At 34.0% G+C, this 18608-nt stretch overlaps 1 protein-coding gene across 3 annotated transcripts in view; it reads left to right on the plus strand.

Annotated features, from left to right (window-relative positions):
• LOC106674167 (transmembrane protein 132C) overlaps positions 1-18608 on the plus strand; it is a 210897-nt gene that overhangs the window by 183867 nt on the left and 8422 nt on the right. For all 3 annotated transcript variants that reach the window (XM_014406735.1, XM_014406736.1, XM_014406737.2), the window contains exons 2-4: positions 8070-8380; positions 18008-18323; positions 18383-18548. In XM_014406735.1, coding sequence (XP_014262221.1) covers positions 8070-8380; positions 18008-18323; positions 18383-18548 — 793 coding nt within the window. The remainder of the gene's footprint in view (positions 1-8069; positions 8381-18007; positions 18324-18382; positions 18549-18608) is intronic.

Here is an 18608-nt window from a genome sequence, read left to right on the forward strand (position 1 = left end):
AAAAAACCTTTTAAAATCTCTACTTAGAGAAAAACAATCAACTATGGAATACCTATTAAGAAAGAAATAACCATTTAGAAAATCTCCTTAAAAACATTTTCCAAATGACTTTTAACAAAAACCACTTACAGTAATAGCAACAATATTGGAATTCTTACTAGAAAAAATGCTGATTTTTACAAATAATTGTTAAAAAATAAATGACCCTTAGAGAAAAAAAATCAACATTTTAAATATGTACTTACTAACAAAATGACTATTAATTAAAATCACGTAAAAGCATTGATATTTAAATAGCTGTTTAAAAAATGACATTTTAGAAAAATAGTTTAAAGTTAAGACAACAGGGGACGTCGATGGCCATTGACACGACGCTCGTTTATGTAAGTTAAAGGTCCCTTGTTCGAATCCAGCGGCTCTACATTCGAATCGGACATACTTACAAATTCAATTTTAAAAAACCGTCATCGCTAGTGTTCATTTTACCTCGTAGTTAAAATACAGATGTAAACATGAGGTAGTGTGTAGTTTAAAACATTTGTTATTATTACAGAGTTTTTATTTGGTCGAATAAATTTACCAAGATTGTTTTCTTATTATTTCCATCGTTCCTTTTTCTTACGAAATCCACATTACTTCATTGGTTTTTTGTTAAGAAACACAACTGTTTTTTTGCTTGTTACATTGAATTTTATTGTCAATCCTAAATCTTTCTTTTTGCATTACATTGTTTTTGTCTGTTTTAACTCATATTAAAACGTATGGAAATACTGTTTTTTTTGTTAAAATTACAATTGGACAGAAGGGATGCAACATGCCTTGCGGGTTTTTAGTATAACCGGAGCGCCGTGAATTTTCTGTTAAGTAGCGTCGTCAATCAAGTACCTTCTTAAATTTCCTGTTGTATTTTCCCGTTTTCTCAATTTCTGAATGATTTATATACAAAATTCATAACGCTGACACAAGGAGATTTCATATAACATCGTAGATGAAATACTCTCCTAAAAAAATAACATACCAATTACATCTATAAAAAAATTAGAGAAACTGCGAGAGGATCAAATCCCATCAATTTTTCGAATACTTGTTAACAAAAGTAACTGGCTAGAGAAAATCCGCTTAAACTTTTTTTTGCAAAACTCTCTAATGAAAAATAAATTTTAAAAAGGGCCTTTTTATAAAAGCCACTTAAAGTATTAAGAACCAAAAGACTGGTAAAAACGCTTAGAGAAAAATCATCAGCAATCAAAAACTAAAAAATTGAATACAAAAACACCTTAAAAACCCATTAATATTCGAAGTCTCTCTTATAGAAAAACAACATCTTTCAGAAATTTAAAAAGGAAGCTTTTATGAAAAACGACTGACAAAAAACCTAAACTAAAAAAAAACGTATTTAACAAAAGCACGAACTTTTTGAATAGCCAATTACACTGTTAAAAAAGAAATGGTTTGTTAGTAATCCTTAGAAAAAACCCAACATTCGGAAATTTAAAAAAAGAACTTTTAGAAAGTACGACTGTAAAATTTAAGCTTTTAAAAACCCTTTAAAAAAGCAATTATTGGAATACCCGTTTGTAATAAATTACCCTTAGAGAAACCCACTTGTAAAAACATCGGTTTGACAAAACTTTCTAAAGAAAAATATATTTAAAAATGACTTTTTCCGAGTGTGAAGAAATAAATGATTTATTAAAAAAACCTTTGAGAAAATAATCATTGGAAAATTTAAAAAAGACTTTTTAGAAAAAACAACCGAAAAAAATTCTACTTCAAAAACGAAATAAGCTTTTATAACCCCCCCCCTCTCATAAAACTCAACTCACTCATTCCAATACCTGTTAAGAAATACTTGACCGTTAAAATAAAAACTTAAGAACTCTAACTGTTAACAAAACTGTTAACAAGTACATAAAATTTAGGAAAATTTTCTAGAGAAAAAATGACAATGACTTACAAAAGAAACTAAAATACTCTAAAAACATATATTAGAATACACATTAAGAAAAAATAGACGCTGAGTAAATCGTCACTGCGTTGGTGTGTCGGACGAATTTTTGCATTCCTTCATCTTCAATGTTGGGTTTGTGTGATTTCTATACATCTTTGATAAGGCCGTAAGGCGTTAGGCGCGTATGTTCTCTGTTTGCCGGTGGCTTTGGAGGAAGAATTGTTGGGTGTTAATGTTTCAGTCGGTCTTTTTAAAGGTTAATAAATGTTTTTGTATATTTCCTTGTTTCCGAGTATGTTCATTTGTCACCATGTTTGTACGCTGTGTTCATTTCATGCTTGCCTATAATGTTGAGGGTTTGCTATGGTTGTTTTGTTTTTATTGTTTTTTCTCTGTTATTCGCGTAGTTTGATATTTCGTCATTGCCCCTCAACAATCTTTTATATTACATTCTTTGTCTTGTATATTTCGTCTTGCTTGTCCTTTGTATTTTTCGCATTCATATGTTTTGACGTTTATATGAAATTATTGGTAACGGCCCAATTTCAGGTTCGCTATTCGGACAACAAAGAAAATTCTCACAATTTAATAAAAAATGTCTTGTTGAAAAAAAAATCCTTAAAAAAACACTAGGCAATTTTACGTTTATCACTTCTCCAACTATATAATCCATATCTTTGTTACATAATACATAGTTATTTTAGTCAGTATTCTTATAGCGTGTATAGGCAGTATAATTTTTCTAAAGTTGTTGAATAAATTTGTCTTTCTGTTTTTGTTTTGTAACCGTTTTGCTAGGATCGTCTCCGGTAGTAATAAAAGGGGCTCGTTACCAGAAACGGCATCAAAAAACCATAAATTTAACAGCCAAGGGCCGACTATATTTGTACGGCACGGGTTATGAATCATTTAAAGCGGTTCGCGATACAACGCCACCCGGTTCGTGACCGGAATATTGCAATCAAAGGTAAATTAAAACAAAAATTGCTCACACACTTCTTAGTTCCACTATTGCAGGTTGTTACATTAACACCAACGGTACAAACATGCGACTGGAGTCAAATCGGTTTACAAGGATCGACTTAAGATGGCTAATTTATCCTTTTGTATTGACGAAATGCCAATTTTCATTATGTGAAAGTGGGTTTATTTATCCAGCGAATTAGTCCGAGAGAGCAAAACCCAGGATAGGATAGTCAATTATATAATTCCTATTCGCTATTATAACTAAAAACAAATAAATAAGTTAATGAAAATTTTAAATTACATTTATAACAAAATAAAGCTAACTACATATAATACAATAAAATAATAAATAATAAAAACACAAAATAAATAATATGAATTACAGATCAAAGTTTAAAATTCAAAGAAAAAATAAATAATTTAAAACATTTACTCATTCTCCCTTAGGTTTTCAAAAATTTATAAATTTTCCTTTTGAAAACTCGCAGATTATCGCCAAATAGATCAAAATTTTTAAGCTTATTTAATAGCGTTGTGTGGTGATTAGTGGCCGTTAGTCTATGATTATTCGGAAATCGTGAGATGCGGTCTGGTGTGATGTAGGTTTCAGAAAAACATTTTCTTTATCGTGCCAACGTTTCGATCTTTATTGAGATCATCTTCAGGGCCTGGGATTGTTGGAAAGTGTTTGTTTTCTGCGCAATTGTGCCATTGTGTTGAGAGTGCCAGTGAGATATTGCTGTTTTATGTTTATATACGTTTGATTTTGAAGGTGTGGGGAAGGAAGTCGGTATAGAAAGACATTTTTGTATAAGGAGTCGGCTTCTTTGAAGTCATGGGAAAAAACGTTGGTAATGGTTTGGCCAGATTATCTTTCAGGATTATATAGACGGGGATAATTAGGAAAAGGAAAGCTAAATTGTTGAAAAATTACTTAATTACATCCCAATATCTGGACAAGAGAGTAAAGCAACAAATCTATGGTTGCAAAAAACCCAAGCAAAATCCTTCAGCACTCGCTACCTACCATTTTGAACAGAAACACAATTTAGACTTTAAAATACAACATAAGATACAAATATCATCTCATCACATAAAATGTATAACATAACATAAAACATTCATCACATTCCACACATCAAACGTTTTTACATAGCCTAATTTTTCAACAATTTAGCTTTCTTTTTCCTAATTAAATATTATTATATATTATATATATTATTAGATATTATTATATTATCGTCATATATTATAATTCGACATATCGTGCGACAAAGGAAAAAGTGGCCACAACCGGAAGAAGCACTTACGAGGGACTTCACAAAAATGTTTTTGGTCTTTGTACACGGTATAAAACTCGAAAAACTTTGAATTGTTCGCCATTTTGAATACAAACCACAACATATATTATACATGTAATAATATGTAAAGACAAAATGTAAAAATGTATCAATGTAATACCTGTAATTCGGGAATGAATCAATGAAAACAATGAAAATCTGTAACTTTCGAGGGCAAAAAACAAACAAAACACACACACACACACAAATAATCCCCTACACTATACAGGTAGAAATAATAAACTTCACGAGATGATTAACCCGTATTTGGTCTTTACCGTTAATCCTGGTTTGTCTATCTTGGTTGGTCCGTCAGACGCGATTGCCATCTTAGGTTGTTTCGTATGGTTACCAATTACAAAAACCCACCAGGCAATTAAATAGCATATTTTTCCAGTTGTAAAATCAAGTATTTAGTAAAAACAACTTTTTCTCGAGTAGGGCTACCACATTCTTAACATTAAAATGTGTAATATATTCTAAAATGAAGAAACTATTTTACAGCGCTTCTCTTTTTAATTATATAAGAATATTACTGAATTAAAAAGTGTATTATTTATGCATTCGATACTAAATATTGATTACCTAGACGATCAGGGAAAGTGAAAATAATTTCTTTACACCCACTACAACCTCTTGGGTACGACCGAGGCAATCTAATCCTCATCTTCTGTACAGGCGCCTATCTTTAAACAAGGGAAGAGATAAAATATATCTCAACGGTGGTGGGGTGAGTGAAACTTAATGAATTTCGAACTGCGAAACTTTAAAAGGGGAGAACGGGCCCGCAAATGACGAGCACAAAAGAAAATGTTTTAATATACGAGCATCAATACCCTCACCCTACCAGGCATTTGCGGATAATAGAACACCAGGAAGGAAATAGCTTTCTTAAAGTGGAAACAACCCAAAGAGGGCACTCTAGGGTTTTATAGGAGGACCCAAGGATTATTCAGGCTTGCCTGCACACAAGAACGTAGCCTTTATTTATATTTTAAACGTTTAAACCGAATTCGTATCATTGAACAAAAAATAATAGAAACAAAGCATTATGATTGAAGTTTTTTTAAGTAGTTTATTTTATTTAATGGTATCTGTATAAAATATACATTGAGTAAAAAATTATTTGAAGATAGTGAGGTGGGGTCTGGTGTGACGTAGGTTTTAGAAAAACATTTTCTTTATCATGTCAACGTTTCGAGCTTTATTGAGATCATCTTGCGGTAAAAAATGAATTTTCTAGCATTGTATAAATTGATTTTTTTTTTATCTAAAATTTTCTAGCATTGTATAAATTCATTTTTTTTCCCACATCCTTCATATATCGTATGGTATGGTATGGTATGGTAGAAAAGGATACTAGGAAGCGGGGTTTGCACTCCNACCTTGGATTTGGGCTGGAGAGTGGGACCAGGATAAGGTGTGGGGTGGGAAGAGGGGTAGGTGTTGGGTTTAGGATTAGGAGGTGTCAGGTCCAGCTCCTGTCCCTCCATACCCCTCTTTCCGTTTGTTAGTTAACAGGGTACACCCGCATAAGCTTCGTGAAGGTGGAAAGTCGGAGTTGGGTATTAGAGGCTATTGGAGGCGCATAGTACCCGTTCGTACCCCCCTCATATATCGTAGTAAAATTCAAACAATGTTTATAAAATTCACTGATTTGGTGGTCCGCTTGACCAATTCGTGCCATTGACGTTTTAATCTCAACTAAAAACCTTAATTAATTATAATGTTTATAAATCCCAGGTCCTGAAGATGTTCTCAGTAAAGGCCGAAACGTTGGCACCATAAAGAAAATGTTTTTCTAAAACCTACGTCACACCAGACAAAATCTCACGATCTCGGAATAATCATTAACCAACAGTCACTAAACACCACACATTAAAGCCGAAGACATAAAAAAAAAGAAAAAAAGAAAAAGAAAGAATAAATGAAAGGGTGCCAGGCTAATTCCTATATTAGAGTTATTACGGCCAAATGGTAATAACAAAGGAAAAAAAAGTCTTAAGATTGGATTTTAATTTTAACAACCAAACTACAAAATTTTTGCTTTTAATTTTCATCAGATTAATTTTCATTTCATGTAAAACTGAAAGTTAAACACCAGACCGCACCTCACGATCTCACCTCCTATATAAAAATATATATTTAAAAAATCACTAATTTATAATTAATTTCTTATTTAATTGTGTTATAATTCCCGATTTTCCCGCGTGATAATTGAGCGGCATTAAAAACCAGCTTCTCATTTGAACGTCGTGATGGCCGGGGGCCGTTCAGTCTTACAATTCATATCGGGAGACATGGTTGTTGAGCTCTTTCAACTTGATGATGAGCTTAGGCTCGAAATCCGGATCGTTGAAAACAACTTACTGTGAGTAGGAAATAACTTTTAAAAAAGATAGAACAACACACTCACTCCACCATCTTTTCTGTTTGTTATGTATGCTTAGTGTTGATTTTCGTCCAACTAGGTGTCTGAGTAGTCCATATCTTTTGTTAAATTCTTGCCGTTTTAATCTTGTATGTCGGTTCCAATGTAAGTCTACTATCTAAGTAAAGCCCAAGGTAGTGGACTTGGTTTGATGGTGGTATTATCTTGTTGTAAATGTGCACTGGTGGACAGGTTTGACGTTTGAGCGTACATGTAACTTGTTGGCTTTTTTGTTCGTGAATAAATAATAATTAATAAAATAAAACATTTTAACCGTTATCTGATTGATAATTATTGTAGCATTTTCTTTATAACTTATACATATCGCAATAATTTTTCTTTTCTATTTTATTTTACTTTTCGCATGACATAGAATTTATATATTTAGAGGATTTTGTGAAGTTATGTGATATCATATTTTCCAGTGTACTTTTTTTATCCTTAAATCGGTAAATAAAAACGTAAACACTTCAAGTCGATAAGCCTGAAGTTACCTGAGACAGATGTATTTGTATTGGGCCTAGGCTGAGCATAGCGCGTACAAGGGCTAAATTGAAAAACAACAGCTACGCTTTTCGTGTAAATAAAGATTATGTTCCTTTATACAACAACGTGACAAGTCTCAGGGTTTTTTGGAATTTTTCAAGTCTCAAATTCGTGATTTTTACATTAATGCTTATTATCTTTAATATAAAAGCTACTGGCTTTATATAGTTTCAGTTTTTAATTTCATCGTATTGATCATAAGTCAACGCCATTTCCAGAATATAAATAGCCATTTCAAACAATATTTTATCAAAATTGAAAGTTATTTTTTGATGCCACAAACCAATTTTTGTATACATTTTAGCTAAATCTAGGAAAGGATTTTTTTAAAAATACAGAATGCAACATTTCAACTTTGTTATTTACATGTTACATTAAAATAAAACATGTAAAACAAAATTACCAGGTAGCATTCTTTACTAGTTGAAGTAATTATTCCTCGATGGTAATTCTCAAAATCTCAGGTCGTAATTTTTTTAATAGTTCAGTGTCGGTAATAATGAAAGAGTTTCGCGCATCAGATAAATCGTAGCATGTTGTGCACTGACAAATTGTAACGGGTTTCGTCAAAATAAGGGATGGCGTTCGTTCGGTTGACAACATTGCGAATTAGATTGTTCCTCGTTGTTGTACGTTCCGGGCCAAACATTTACATAGCAGATGCACATCTGTCTCTCTCCCGAAAGATGACTTATTCAAATTAAATCCACGGTCCTTGTTCGGCAGATCCGAATGACAACTTTTACAAGTTACGAAAATTTAGTATTGAAATTTTTGTACTTTCAGATAAAATGTATGTGATAAAAGTGACTAATGTATTGTTTTGGTTTTACAGTATGGGGCGTAGGTTGCAGCGTCGACGTCGTTTTGGAGAGCCCGGAAGGCGGCTACTTCCTCAAACAGTCCCTGACGAGGGCGCAGCCCCCTGAACCTCCTGTACCAGGGCCACCGGGTGCCGTCCTGACAACGGAGAGGTTCGCCGTTTTTCAGACTTCCAGACCGTTGGCTGTCAGGGCGAGCTATGGGCCTTTTTCGACCAAGCAGACCGTTCCGGCAAGGAGCCTCGTCGCGGAGCCGAGCAGCAACACTTCTGATCTATCTTGGGGCAGACATCTCGATTTGTCCGCTCATCTAGTCACCAAAACGGTAAGACACTGAAAATATTTTATTTAAAGCAATTCGACACGTAAGAAGAAGCATTAAGAAAATTTTGTCATAAAGATTGAGGTGATGGACGAAATTCCTTTCTCTTTTGGAACTATGTCTTAAATTAAAAAAAAGCGAAAAATCTCTTAGTTCTAAATGTTTCAATTAATCTTCCACGAATTAAAACAAGTCCTCAGGCCTTTTTCATTATTTAAATAACCGTTTTAGCACTTCGAGCCAAGGGATAAGTAAAAATTAAACGTAAAAGAACAAAATGGGTGGTCTAATTCAATTCGGGCCCGTTACAACCCTGCTTGGCATGCAGATTGCAATGCGCGGAACAAATTTAAGCAGGAAGCCGAACGAATTGCATTCGAGGCCCTCTCTCTTCGCGATTAAGCCCTGGTGGCTGCTTTAAATAAAAAGCTCGAATAACGAGGGTTTTGAGTGGACGCTCGGGGCTCATTTATCCAAGCACTTATCAACGCCGTTAATATTTTAATACTTCTGGCTTTAATTGCTCCTATTTTCCTCGTGATGAATGGCAGTACAGTTTTAGTAATTTGGACTTTTTACTTTTTAAACAAATGAATGATTTGTATCTTTCTCGGTTGCAAGTCTTCGGCTGACATTATATTTTACAATCATAGCTAATTTAGAATATAAAATAAAGAAAATTAATCATCAGAACCTGAACTTAAACATTCTAAACTTCAACAGTTTCACAAAATCAAAGAATATTTGTGACGTTGCGTAGCATTAAGCAAATCCACTGCACAAAGAGAGAAACGTATGTTATTTCACCCATATTCAAATCAATCTCGAAGAGGTTCTGAAAAATTCATATAATACTCCGATAAAAAGCATATCATATTGCATAACGGGAACACAGGTTTAACATGAAAGTCCCTGTTAATAAAATATGTATATTCTTATTCTTGGAAAGTGTCAAAACAGTATCGATTCGCTCATAAACAGATTGTCGCAAAAAAATCGGAATTAATCATAAATGAAGTTAATTACTCTGTTTATATATACAAAAATATAGTTTAAAATACTATTTGAAATAACAAACTTAATCAAATTTATTCAGAAATCGTGAGATGCGGTCTGGTGTGATGTACGTTTCAGAAAAACATTTTCTTTATTGTGCCAACGTTTCGATCTTTATTAAGATCATCTTCAGGGCCTGGGATTTAAAAACATTGTTCACATTTAACAAATACATGTAGAATGTGGAAAAAAGTAAATTTATACAATGCAAAATATATTTTTTTATATTCAATCAAAGTATTTCTACTCATTCGAAGTGTTTGTCTTTTGTGTAATTGTGCCATGGCATTCAATATAAAAAATATATTTTGCATTGTATAAATTCACTTTTTTCCACATTCTACATGTATTTGTTTAATGTAAACAATGTTTGTAAATCGGAGGCCTTGAAGATGATCTCAATAAAGATCGAAACGTTGCCACGATAAAGAAAATGTTTTTCTGAAACCTACATCACACCAGACCGCATCTCACGATTTTTGAATAATAATTGATTAACTATCACTAATCACTACACATTAAACAAATTTCTTAAAACGATTTTTTTCTCTCCAAGAGGTAGTGTATTGTTTAAAACATTTTTTTATAATTCCAGAGTTTTTATTTAGTCAAATAAATTTACCGAGATTGTTTTCTTATTAATCGATTCTGCTCCTCACATTATCCACGTTTCTTCAGTGGGTTTTTCTGTAGAAACACAACTATTTTTTGCAAGTTGCATTGAATTTTATTATCAGACTTAAATCTTTTTGCATTGCATGATTTTTGTTTATTTTTAAGACATATTAAAACGTACAGAAATACTTATAATATAATATAATAATTATAATTGACAGTTGGACAGAAGGGATGCAACATGCCTTGCGGGTTTGTAGTATAACCGGAGCGCCGTGAATTTTCTGTTTAGTAGCGTCGTCAAACAAGAACCATTCTTAAAATGCTCATTGTACTTTCCCATTTACTCAACTTATAAATACGTTATACACAAAATTCGTAATGATAAAGTCGACATATAAGTAAATATAGTTTTTATGAACATATAAATTTTGAGTACAGTAGCATATGTGTTTATAAGCATATAGGAAAGAGCTTTTTGCAATCACATTTTCTTATATACTGGTAAACGTTCATATTTATTATTTATTTTAAACGATATTTGTTCTCAGGCACATAATTATTAAAAACAAGGAAATATAACACTTTTTTACCTTATTTAACACACATAAATATACATGTTTTTTTAATAACATTTTTGTAACTTACCTGCATTTGCCAGTTTTTCGTTTCATGCCCAGTCAAACTTTTCTTAAAATAACATAGAAAAACTCCCCTAAAAGTTTACGATTTACAGAATAACATGCAGACCGATCACTGAAGAATAAATTTGGAGATCAGGAAGATTGTAAAAATCGGGTTGCCTATTCCTTATGCCTGTACATTCAGATGTTTCTTATATTAAGTTGAGCTCTAAAGAATTTTCGACATATCCAAATTAATACACTTAAAAAAAGACAGTGCAGAGGTTTCACGTGTAACGGCTTGAAGTTCTGTTGACATTATTTGCATTTATTCAGTAATGATATTTATTCCCTCTTGATAGAAAGCCTTCCTCACAATAATCTTCTGTTATTTGTACGTAACAGTCTATACTTAATTTTTTGAAAAGCTAATAAATTTTTCGAGAAATGAGAGAGAGAGAGAGAGAGAGAGAGAGAGAGAGAGAGAGAGAGTGAGAGTGAGAGTGAGAGAGAGAATGAGAGAGAAAGAGAGAGAGAAAGAGAAAGAGAGAGAGAAAGTGGATTTGAACAAGAAAAGGCGTTAATGAAAAGGAAAACAATAAAAGAAAAGAGCGATGGGATGTTATAAAGATATAAAGTGAATGTATGGTGGCATTGGTAGTGTCGGTTGAGTGATTGAGATAGAAATATACAGAAACAAAGAAATAGAGAAGGAGCAAACGTGTGTGAGAGAGAAAAAAATAATAGGTGAATAGTACTTGCAATAAAATATAAACATTCGTAATGAATATTTTTTGTTTTAATATATTGTGATATAATTCTTTCTTTTTTGTACATATAGAAGACAAATTTTCGTTCGAATATTTAAGCAAATGAAGCCGCAGTTTATTAAAATTATTACTTTTTGAAATAAAGTTGTTTTGTATTTCAAATTTTAAGCCTGATCCTAAAAATACACAAATACGATATTTGCCGTTTATATTTTTGGAACTCTGACGTAACTTACATTTAAACAGTAACAGTATAAAAATGATTACTAAAACGTGAGTGTTTAGAGAACAAATTAATTAAAAACATAATTGTACATGAGTTTGTACAATAGGTCGCCTGTTTGTTGGTTTACTACGCCCACAGTTTCTGGAAATTTTTTTTCATTTTACCGAATGTAATTTGTTTGACCCCGGTGGAAATGTTCCATTAGAACGATGACAAATGGTACTAAAGACCCTAGTACGTTTTGAAATGTAGCTTAGCTCTATCATTTTGAATAATGACATTGTCTGGAATATTTAATTTTTTATAAATTGAACATTTTCAATCTTTTGAAAAAAAGTCCGACAGATTTAAAATATGAACTTGAAGGTTACATCAATAGAAATATTGTAAAGCTGGACGGGTTTAGAATTTAATTACTTAAACGATTATTTCCTAATCTTCGCCTTATTGAACAGCCTTATCAACAAATCGCAACGTACAATATAGTCTCTTATGAGCATAAAGGATTGTAATTCTGGATTAATCTGACTTGACTTTGATGTCTCCTATATGATAGAACTTTATGACCCCCTCCATATCAATAGAACAATGATTGGTATTAGAAGACCATTATTGACTTGTCAATTGTTTCGTATATTTAGTTCTACACTTACAAACCCTACAAAGTGAACAGGAATTACTAAAGCCTCTGTGCTTCTTTGTCGGTGGTTTCACTTAGAGATTGGATTGGCTTTATAGTGTCTTAGGGTGGTTCAAGGAGATTAGGGGACGTAAGCTATAACTTTTTGTCGAGTTTTACACTTGGTATCTGGAGCTTATACTCGCTGGTTTGGCCTAGAAGTTCGGCATTTGCCATCTTCAGCGGTTGGACACTCCATTTTTGTTACGATTTTAGGCTTGCAAGAGATGAAAGTTGTAGTTTGATCATTTCAAACCTCCCTTGGTATCTGAAGCTTACCCACGCTGGTTTAGTATAGTCATTTTATCCATTTACACTTTTAATTGGCTGTATTATTATTTTTTTTATATATATAGTGACAATTTTTGTGACATCGACTTCGCAATGCCTGAGGAAGGCACATAGGTTAGGGGTTGTCACCGCCTTTGGTCGTTTGCCCCAAAAAACGGTGCCCTGAGGGGTGGAAGAAGGCGTGGGCCCTTATTGGCTCATCCCTCCCTTCCGGCTTCCGTTCGCCGAAGGAAAAATTAGGTGTTGTGGGACGGTCAGACAGAGAATAGAATAAATTAATAAAGAGGTGATTTACGGATTTCTATACTTTATGCAGCGTCTTTAAAATACTTGTCAATTTTAATTTGCCCTGGGGAAAGTCATCATTTTAATGTATCCATTATATTGAGTTTCCATGCTGGTGGAGGATTTTTTTTATTTTAAAATTATTATTTTATTTAAGAAGTTTGTTTTATGTTGTTTTCTTGATTTTTTAATATGATTTTGTACTCCTAAATGCACTAGCTTCGTGGTTCGCTTGACCAATTAATAACTTTCAGTTAATTAAGGTTTATAGTTGAGATAAAAAATTCGGTGTCACGAGCGGGATTCGAACCCATGACCTTCGGCTAAATACGCCGCTGCTCTACCACTTGTGCTATCGTGACTTTGATCCACTCGGACACTACCTTCCCATCTCAACCCCGCCTTTTGAATTTTCCCTCCTTTTTGACATTTTTCAAATGTCGTGTAATCTTTATTCTCGGCGACAAAGGAAATTGCCACGGAGAGCTTAAGTGTAAATTCACTTCATTTTAACTTATTAAATTCACTAGTTTCGTGGTCCGCTTGACCAATTAATAACTTTCAATTAAAGGTGGGGTTGAGATGGGAAGGTAGTGTCCGAGTGGATCGAAGTCACGAGCTCAAGTGGTAGAGTAGCGGCGTATCTAGCCGAACGTCGTGGGTTCGAATCCCGCTCGTGACACGGACTTTTTATCTCAACTAAAAATCTTAATTAATTGAAAATTATTTTGTACGTTGACTAAAATAACTCGTCATAAAGTTAGGATTGGACTGGTGTGGGTTAGGTTTGGGTTGGAGGTCAGAATGATGTTAGAAAGGTAGAAAGGGCGGGTTCGCTTCAGATCCATGATTCAATGTTTTTGCGTGAAGTGGAGAAAAAATAATCGTGAGTCGTGAGTCTTTTTGCCCTTAAAAAATATAAAAAATAAATAAAATAAATAAAAATAATCTCCAGAAAGTTTTTTTTTCTGTTAACGCATTATATCTCTTATTATCTTCCTTCCTTTTTATAACGTTGTTTATGTTTCTTATAGTCATGTCCAAAGATTCAATCTTTCTGTTTATTCTTGTTTCTGTTCTTTCTGGCCCTCTCCTTTATTCATGTTTTTCCCACTTCCTTATTTCTTCTCCTATCTTATTTTTTTATGTTTCATCCATACACACTAATTTATTATATGTTATATCTCGTATACCCATACAATTTGGTTTTATTATATTTATCTCTCTGTTTCTCTCAATTTGTTCCTCTCTTTATTATATTTTATTGCTTTCCTCTTATTATTTCTTGTATGTTACATGACTCATTCGTCATTTTTGCTTATTTTTCCCACTCTCTCTTCTTAGACCGCAATCACTTCGCTATACACAGTCCTTACATACCTGCATCCTTATGTATTGTATCTGTGTTTGTGTAACATTTAATAAACTGTTCAAATATGCAATTTAATAAGCGTTATAATGACATTTAGCACCTCCTGGAATATTACACTGTCCATTTAAATCAGGCTGTACAAGCTAAGCTGTTTTTATGTTATGACGTGAAAACCATCGCCTTGCCCCGGTCTTTACGAGACGTCAAAATTTATTGGAGCTGGATTTATTAAATCAGAATTGCATTATGGTGGACTAAGAGAAACGCTTGCCGGCATCATTTCGATACTAAACACTACCTCGCGCATTACCCCCCCCCACCTATTATTCGCGTTGTTAAGTCCTTTTTTATGGTGCAATCTCCTTTTATACGATTCGACACAATAACATCTCGCTTTCTGTAATAATAATTCCTTCATATTGTGAGATTTCAACAAGGCTCAAACATTTCATGAAAGCTTTATAATAGTACAATCTAGCAAACTAATGTATACAGGGTGTTCGGCTACTCGTGTTACAAAATTCGCCAGTAGATTCTACATTCAAAATGGAACCAAAAAAAGTCCTAATTAACTGTGGTCCGAATCTCAACAGTTTCGGAGTTTTTCCATTTTCTGATTTTTTAAGCTTTCACGACCTTGCTTCAAATAAACAATGATAGCTCCAAAACTAAAAGGTTTTGGACAAATCCGTTCACACCATTAAAAACGACGTTCAATTTTCAATAAGATTTGATTAATAGTAAACTTGTACAATTTCGAGAAATAAGCATTTTATAGCGAGAACTTTGAAAAATGTTTTCGTTTCAAAGTTGAAAAACTTACTATGTTGATTCTAAACTGCTATTTCGAAACTTAGAGACCAGCAAATTTCAGAAAATGTACTCCATTTAATATCCTTTTTAGTGGTGCAATTGCTTTTTTAATTACTTTTTCAAAGAAGAAGAAATTGATGAAGGAAAAGAAAAACCGTGGTTCAAAGACTGGTAAGGTGGAAAAAAAATCGAAAGGAAATTTTGAATGAATTAATTTGGATTCGAAACCGAAATAGTGCAAGTGTTTACTTAACACGTTTTCTGAAATTTTCTGGTCTCTAGGTTAGGCAATAGTAGTTTAGAACCATCATAGTAAGTTTTACAACTTTGAAATTTTTTTTTCAAAGTTCTCCCTACAAAACACTTATTTCGCGAACGTTTACAAATTTACTATTGATCACATCTTATTGGAAATTTAACGTAATTTTCAATGGTATCAACGGATTTGTCCAACACCTTTTAGTTTTGGAGTTATCATTGTTTATTTCAAGCACGGTCGTGAAATCTTAAAAATCAGAAAAAATGATATAACTCCGAAATTGTTGAGATTCGGACCATAGTTGATTAGGACTTTTTTGGTTCCTTTTTAAATATAGTATCTACTGGCAAAGTATGTGACGCGTGTAGCCGAACACCCAATTTATTGTAATTAAAAAGTAAAGTATTATAGACATTTACCAATTACCAAATAAATTTCAAAAGGCATTATGTGCAATTTGACATATTTTGAATTATTTTGGCAATTTCAAGTGTTCTTTTTCCTTGACTTTTTTTATAGCATAAATGATAAAACTTATTGGTTTTTACCTGAAGACCTTTTTTCATACTAGCGAAAAGAAAACTTTATTTAAAGTTAATAGATATCCCGGACGAAAGACGCAAGGGTGAAGTTTTTAAGAAAGGGTAGAAAGAAGGACTTATGTCGTTTTTGTTCCGAACTTGGCCAACTTTTTACAGCTTGTGGCACAATAGGAAAAGTTTTTATTTTTATTAAACTCAACGTTCCTATTTCCTCCCAAGCCAGACAAATAACTAGCGGCGGGTTTTTTTAAGGAGAAAGCGTAGCCATTGAAAAATGTTCTTTCTTCGGCAGGCCCAAGTTGCTAGCTAGGCTTTGCTTACTAATTGCCAGACTACATGAAAGGCCTCACAAATCCACGGAGCACCTCGGCTTTGCATACAAATTAACAGTCCGCCGCTAGCGTTGCTTCCAACTCGGCTACCGGACTTTTTCCCCCCGGCGCCTACGCATTCACAATGTCGATTTTCACTTCACCACATCCGTTTGTCTCCCGTCGAAAAAATAAACGGCGTTTGGTCAACAAACAAAATTTTGTATAAACTTTCAGTAAGTACTGGTTGTCGTAATATGTACTCTTTATATATACTGACAGACTAAAAATTCCGCCAAATATTTTTATTGTTATTTTGTCAATAAACGAAAATTCTGCTCTTAATTTGTCTCATTGTTTTTATCAATAAATATTTGTTTATGCTATGTTTTAAATTGAGAATATCAATTAGAGGTAAACACATTTAATCCTTGATCCAAAACAAGGATAAAGGATTTTACAATGTTTACTTTTTACGGAATTTAAAATGTTTATTCAGTCCATTTGAATTCTGAAGAAATAAACTATTTAGTGTTCAGCGTTGTTTTCTTAGTTTCAATTTTTAAACTTAAAAAGGCCACTTACTGCTGAGGATGTTGCGCGTGGTGTGGCACTTACTGATGATGGACGTTCCATCAAGTATGCGGCTGTTGCCATCGGAGTTCCCTACGAAACTCTGCGAGACGCCTTTAGGAACCACAGGATGTCCATTTTTTGAGAATTTTGGGAAAACGGCATCTTACTCCATGCGATTTATCAGCTCCTGGAAGTTCGAGGTGTCCAAATTTCTGAACGCACTGCTCGAAGAAGATTAAATCAGTATGGACTGTTGGCTTTTCGTCCCGTAAGAGGACCAGAATTGACCAGAACACAGTTGCACGGCTCACATTTACTCGTTAACACAGCCATTGTTCTTTGGGCGATTGGTCTGCTGTACTTTTTACAGATGAGTGTAGATTTGCTCTCCGATCTCCAGATGGGCTTGAAAGAGTGTGGAGAAGGCGAAATTAAAGGTACGAAGCCTCCGTTTTTTCCCTCAGCCAACCTTTTCAACGTAGCTCCGTGATGTGAGCGGGAATTTCAGTAGAGAGTCGCACAGAGTTGGTTGTAGTTCGTGAGGGTCTTTGACGGCCACTTAGATAGAGAGTGAGAGAGTAGAGTGGAGTAGAGAGAGAGACAGAGAGAGAGGGGGGTGTGAGAGACATAGAGAAAGATTGATCAAAAGAGTAGGGGGAGAGGGAGAGAAAGAATGATGAAAACAAAGCAGATAGTTACATAGATAGATTGAAAAACAGAGAGAAAGGATAATAAATGTGAGAATGGAGATTGGATTTGAAATAGAAATGTGTTAAAAATAAAAAAAATAAAAAAAGAGTAGTACAAAATTTAAAAAAAATGAAAGAGAGTATAAAATGGAGCGATAGCAAGAGAAGTTTAAGGAAAGAGTGAATATGATTGAAATATTTTTAAAAATTGAGAGAAAGAGGGAAAGTGTGATAGAGAAAAAGAGTAAAAAGATAAAGAGAGATAGAGAGAGATAGAGATAGAGAGAGAGAGAGAGAGTGAAAGAGGGTGAGAGGAAAGGGGAGAAAAAGAAATTAACTAGTCGGAAATAACATAGGGCAAATAAGAAGGGCTGTGGGAAAGAAAGAATAGAAAGAAAGTCATACAAGAGTTGTAAGAAGTATATAGAAAGCTTCTGTTAATTTTGCAGAAGAAAGGATATAGAAGAGTGATAATAAAGAAGAATGGGCTCAAGATAATTGTTTCATCAAATTTGGTTTTCAGGTGGAACGAGACTGGCCAGTAGTAAGAGTGGTGATGCACACTGGCGCCGAGCCGGGTGCACAGCGGGTTTGCGCCGTCGTCCATGCCACGATGGGAGAATCAAGAGTTTCCGGTGCGTGTTCTCCTGACAGTCACGAAGGCATGTGCCTCGTCGAACTCGTCTTGCCGTGGTCGTGGTGGCCGCCGTTGCCCGCCAGAAGAGCCAAACCAACCAAAACACCACCGAGACTCGTCACTTTAGCTTATACAGTAGTCGAACCAGTACGAGGACCTCAGTGCACCCCGAAAGTAATGATACAAAGTCTCACTCCCTTAGGTGCGTTAAGTTTTTGTACTTTAAACGTAACACTATTACATTTTTTTTTAAACTTGCAGGTACTGTACAATTAGTGCCAGCAAGCCAAGCGTACAACACGATCAGTACGGACAACCACGTTACCATGCTCATGCCTCAAAGGCATCTCTACCCAACGAGCAAAATACACGTGCCAACTTATGTCACGATCAAACCACCTGCACACGTAACCGGATTCATGCTAAGGTAAACAAAAATAAAAAACATACCATGTTAAAACGACAGGTTTTTCACCTTTTCATCAAA

Source organism: Cimex lectularius, unplaced genomic scaffold (genome assembly GCF_000648675.2).
Source record: "Cimex lectularius strain Harlan isolate CLEC.00 unplaced genomic scaffold, Clec_2.1 scaffold63, whole genome shotgun sequence".
NCBI lineage: Eukaryota > Metazoa > Arthropoda > Insecta > Hemiptera > Cimicidae > Cimex > Cimex lectularius.